This window comes from Penaeus chinensis, chromosome 8 (genome assembly GCF_019202785.1).
Source record: "Penaeus chinensis breed Huanghai No. 1 chromosome 8, ASM1920278v2, whole genome shotgun sequence".
Lineage (NCBI taxonomy): Eukaryota > Metazoa > Arthropoda > Malacostraca > Decapoda > Penaeidae > Penaeus > Penaeus chinensis.
The window spans coordinates 34,384,452-34,389,451 of NC_061826.1; the positions used below are offsets into that span (position 1 = coordinate 34,384,452).

Genomic DNA, 5,000 nt, shown 5'->3' on the forward strand with positions numbered 1-5,000 from the left:
GTGTCTAGCAATATTTCTTTTTTTTATTCATGTTAGTTCAAATATACATATATGAAAGCATGAATAGTTGTATATTTTACAAAGGATTTTGATGAAGAAGGAATTTGCTGGTATTTTTTGTAAATTGAACTTAATGACATATTTAAGAATGTGTATTTTAATGGTATTTCATGTTAATACAGTAGATATAACAGGTACTAATTTGGAATAGTTATCATAAGTAATCTTGAATGAAAGATTGAGAATGCTAAACTTCTATTTTCTCTTTGCCTTTGATGAGACACTGTATAATGAAAGTTATATTACAAAGGAATTTACTCTTTATTACTTGTAATATTGTCTTCTCCTATTCTTTTCCTAATACCTATCATTCAATATCTCTTGACAGCTGTTTGGGTGAACAAATATAAAATGTGAAAATGATACCTTGATGCCAAACTAAAGTTTGTTTCACATTAGATTGTTTATGTCTACAAGATAAAAAAAAAAAGTCGAGCTAATTTTATATCAGATTATATCTGTTCACCCCAGATAGTTAGTGATTAAGAAATGAAAGAAGGAAAAAAAAAAAAACACATCACTCAGTGATCTTCAGATTTATGTATTAACTTTAGATAATGCAGTTGGTATTTTGTAAACAGAGGGGAAAGAAATACATATTTTATCTGTGAATATACACTATGACCATTAATTTTGAACTTCCTCTTCCCCCTCCCTGCATGCCATGCACAGTAACCAGTCGTATGTATCTGTCCACATCTACTAACACTAGCTTCTTGGTAGCATGTCTCTAGTACTAGATTTCTTCTATAGATACCAGATTGAATACTGAAATACTAATAGATATCACCCAGGAATGGATAGATATTTACACCATGGGACAAATCTTTGTTTTATTCTTTGTTTATGTCTAAGTGAGAAACTAATGATATGACTGACTTTAGATCATCTTACTGACAGATTTGTTTTCTCTTCATTATATATAGAGATAAAGGAAGGCTTTTGTCTAAGGATGTTTTTGAATTTTCAGATTCTGTGTTGAGTAATAAGATTTTTTTAGTTAGATATTGATCTCAGAAATGGAGAATGGCAGAAGTTCTCTTTTACTTTGATCTAGCGCATTAACTCCCAAATGCCCATGTTGCTGTGTATAGCCATGGTATCAAACAGCATTTAGCCACACTATTTTCTTGGTTGTTTCCTTGAAAGAAATGTGTATGAACCACTGAGGTGGTGCACACCATAGAATAATCATGTGATATTGTCATATGATTGTAGTTTAATATTTTATAGAGGTGTAAAGTATTTTGTACTGTCCAACATTGCTACATACCTCTATTCAGAGAGATTATCAAAAGTCATAAGTTTGATCACCACTGACCTAACAATTACAAGATATGAGAATCAGTCCCACCTCACCCTCCCTTGCAATCTACCAAAACACTCCTGCAAAACTCATTTGGCCAGTAGAGTAAAGAAGGGTGAGAAAGAGGGAGATGAATTCATGGAGATAGATAAGGAAGACAGACATTGGATTACTTATAGCTTTGACATACAATTCCCTATGTGGTGCTATTAATAGTTAGGGTTCTAATCACACATGGTACAAGAAAGGCTTGAAAACATGATCACAAAATCAATACTTGGGGATTTTAGGCCATTGAGCCGTTTGGCACATTGATGGGGATAGATAGGGACAAAGAGAGAAAGAATGCAACAGTCACACAAACTACAAGCATCAACAATACTTCTAAAAAACGGTTATTTTAATACTCTTATATCACAAAATAAAATAAAAATTATGAATCAAATTATAAGCAGAGTAGAAGATAATATAGGATAAAATAAAAGCACTGCCACAATAGGAATGGAATATAATACATGACATTCAAACTCACTAAGTTCCTCTTTGGAAGTTATAAAAACTGAAATGGATTGACAAAGAAGATTTAGACAAAAACAGACTATAGATAGAAAGATGACCAAGAAGTAAGCACTGAATCAGGTCCTGAGAGGAGAGCCAAGGTCAAGCAATCATCCATGCCCTATTGACTATCACTCAATTACCTGGGACTGAAATAATTTGAAGATATGGTTTATAGTTATAAAAGAGTCAAACATTATTCCAACTATGCTGATGGCCAACACGTTGTGCATGAATGAAATAAGAATTTATATAAACTTTTTCTTTTTGTCAAGAGTTGCCTATGTGAAATTTTAGCCATATCCTACAAGGGATGGTGGAAGTACCCAGATAATTATCAAGGCCACGCTTAGCTGTATTGTATTTTACAAAAGATTTACACGTTTGGATACCTGCCTCAGTACATCTCAGTCATACACAATAGTTTCACCCTGAGTATATTGGGCCTTGGTATATGGCACACTGGGTGACATGGCTCTTGTGAATTCTTGGCATTACAAATTACATGGCCACTGACCACACTTACAATAAGTTACTCATGTAACTTTAAAATTTGAATCTGAATTCCAAATCTTTTGATAAGCAGAATAAAAGTAATGAATGATTTGACTACACAGCACTATCCTTTCCCCCCAAAACAAATATCTCGGGTGACTAGGACATCCACCTCACTTTCCTACATATCCATTGGCATTTGTTGTCACGCTTTGCCTTTACATTGTACCTGCCAATCTGATGTTCCGGATATGATCATCCACATGGATGTTTCAACAGAAATTCCCTACAATCAGCTTGGATTTTCAAGAGCTGTGGGAAGCTACTTGTGTCACAGAATTTTAAGAGGGGGTATATATTTTACCTAGATAGCTATTACTCCAGCCCTTTACACAGCCAGCAAGAACAGGAAGAAGATACCAAAAAAATGTACGAATTCAGAACAAGGCCTTATTCAACAAATGGATACCAAGGGATGTTGGCAGTACAATGGGGCAAGAAGCTCCAGGTTACCATTCTAACCACTGGGCACAGAGAGAGGATGACAACAAAATCCATTATCACTATGAATCAGAGAAGACTGACAAGTGGCATAAAATCTTATGTTCCACATGATCAATACTATCATGCTTGACTTTTTTTACCTACAATGTTTGAAGGTTGAGAAAGGCTAACTGTATGGGACTTAATAAAATTGCAAGTCCTTGGAATTGATTTTGGCCCTTTATCTTGCATCAGGGCAATGGGGAAGGGGTGTAGTATACAAATTTCCACTACATTTGATTGCATAATGTGTAATGTTTCATGCTTCAGAGATTACAATAGCTTTGATCTTTACTGACTTTGATTTTGCTTTTATTTATATGTGATTTCTCTCTGTGCATGTTTCATCAATAAATGAAGATTGTAGGATTGTTAGTATACATTATCAATGTGGGAAGAAGCAAAATAAATAAGAGTACTTGGGTGCAATATACATGGAAACAGAAAAAAAAAGGAGAAAAGTAAAATGGTAATGAGAAAAGAATGTAAGAAGAGTAAGAAAAGTTTGATAAAAGAAGAGACAAGAAATGAAGTGCAGGAAGAAGAGGAAATTAACAAAATAGGAGGGTTAAAAGATTGGAAGATACATCTCTCTCTTTTTCTATCTTTCATCAACTGCTGGTTATTCAACAGTGTAGGGACACTTTAGTGTGACAATTGCTTATCTGTTGGCGTATTTAGGCCAATACTGCAAATCAATTTTATTAGAGGTTCATAGCATTACTATAGAGAACTAAACTTGGTATGTCAGCACAGTGTTTCAGCACCTATGTATGCTTTGTTGGAAATGTTATAGCAATATTAATAACATTTAAAATCAGAACAAAGTTTTTCATTTAAAATTGGAATAAAATTGCCTTGCATATAAATCTATGTAAAGTTCTATATTACAAATTTTATTTTGTTCATGACCGGTTGGAATGCAGCAGCTTGGGGCCTTTGAGGGTTGATATGTACTGGAAAGAGACGCATGTACATACTTCACGTGGATTTCATAATTTACATATAGAAGACATGTTATCATTGGAAATATATCATGTGCTTAATGTAGATTTAATGTTTGTATATAGTCTTTGATAATAACTACAATATTATCTATATACATTTCATTATTGTACTCTATATAAATGTACAAACTTCATTTAGTCATCATCATTATTATGAATGTCTTCATCATATCATTGACATCAGTTGATGTGTTTACATTTAGAAATTAGATAATAATAGTTCTTTATCATGTAGAAGTGCATAAAGGGCTTTTTATATTTTTTATTGTTTAATGTGTTGATGAATAACAAAGTTTACATAAAATATTTATTGTTTAACAGGACTGCTGAGCAAAGTTTAATCAAAATGTTGAAATCAAATACTTAAAACATTTGCTTATTTTATTGCTTTTATATATCTGAATTTGAGAATGAAAAGTTGATGTGCAGTGTTTTCAGAGTTCAAGCATTCATATCTGAACTTTGCTTTTGTGTTGTGAATATTTGACATTTTCCTTTTCACAAAGGTAATTGATGATGTATTCTGATATATGGCAGTTGTTGCATGATTAGCATGTAGAATAGCTCTTAGTAGTAGAACAATGGAAGAAAGTATTCTTGCTATTAATATGAATATGAGTTTAATATAAAAGAGTATTGAGTCAATGAAGGTGATAATATAGATTGTTATCCAAATTATATAATTATTAATGACTATTTAACAACACAGTAGTCATCCTGTAGAAGGCTGCCCAAACCGTATTTAGAGTTGTCCTACATCATGTGTGATATTGTAGTTCACATGGTTTGTACTGAACTTCTAGCACTGTCTCCAGTAATATTTCCAACCTGCCCTTTTATTACTATATACATTTATTTCTTGTCTATTATGCATATGTGTTTGTGTGTGTGTGTGTGTGTGTGTGTGTGGGTGTGTATGTGTATGTATATGTATATGTAAATGCGTGTATATGTATATATACATATATATATATATATATATATATATATATATATATATATATATGAGAGAGAGAGAGAGAGAGAGAGAC

General features: G+C 32.6%; 1 protein-coding gene across 11 annotated transcripts in view; it reads left to right on the forward strand.

Moving 5' to 3' along the window:
- LOC125028317 (calcium-dependent secretion activator-like) overlaps positions 1-5,000 on the forward strand; it is a 127,270-nt gene that overhangs the window by 113,718 nt on the left and 8,552 nt on the right. Inside the window, exon 31 of one of the 11 annotated variants that reach the window (XM_047617779.1) lies at positions 733-741. The exons of the other annotated variants lie outside the window; for them this stretch is intronic. Coding sequence (XP_047473735.1) covers positions 733-741 — 9 coding nt within the window. The remainder of the gene's footprint in view (positions 1-732; positions 742-5,000) is intronic. 11 annotated transcript variants of the gene reach the window in all.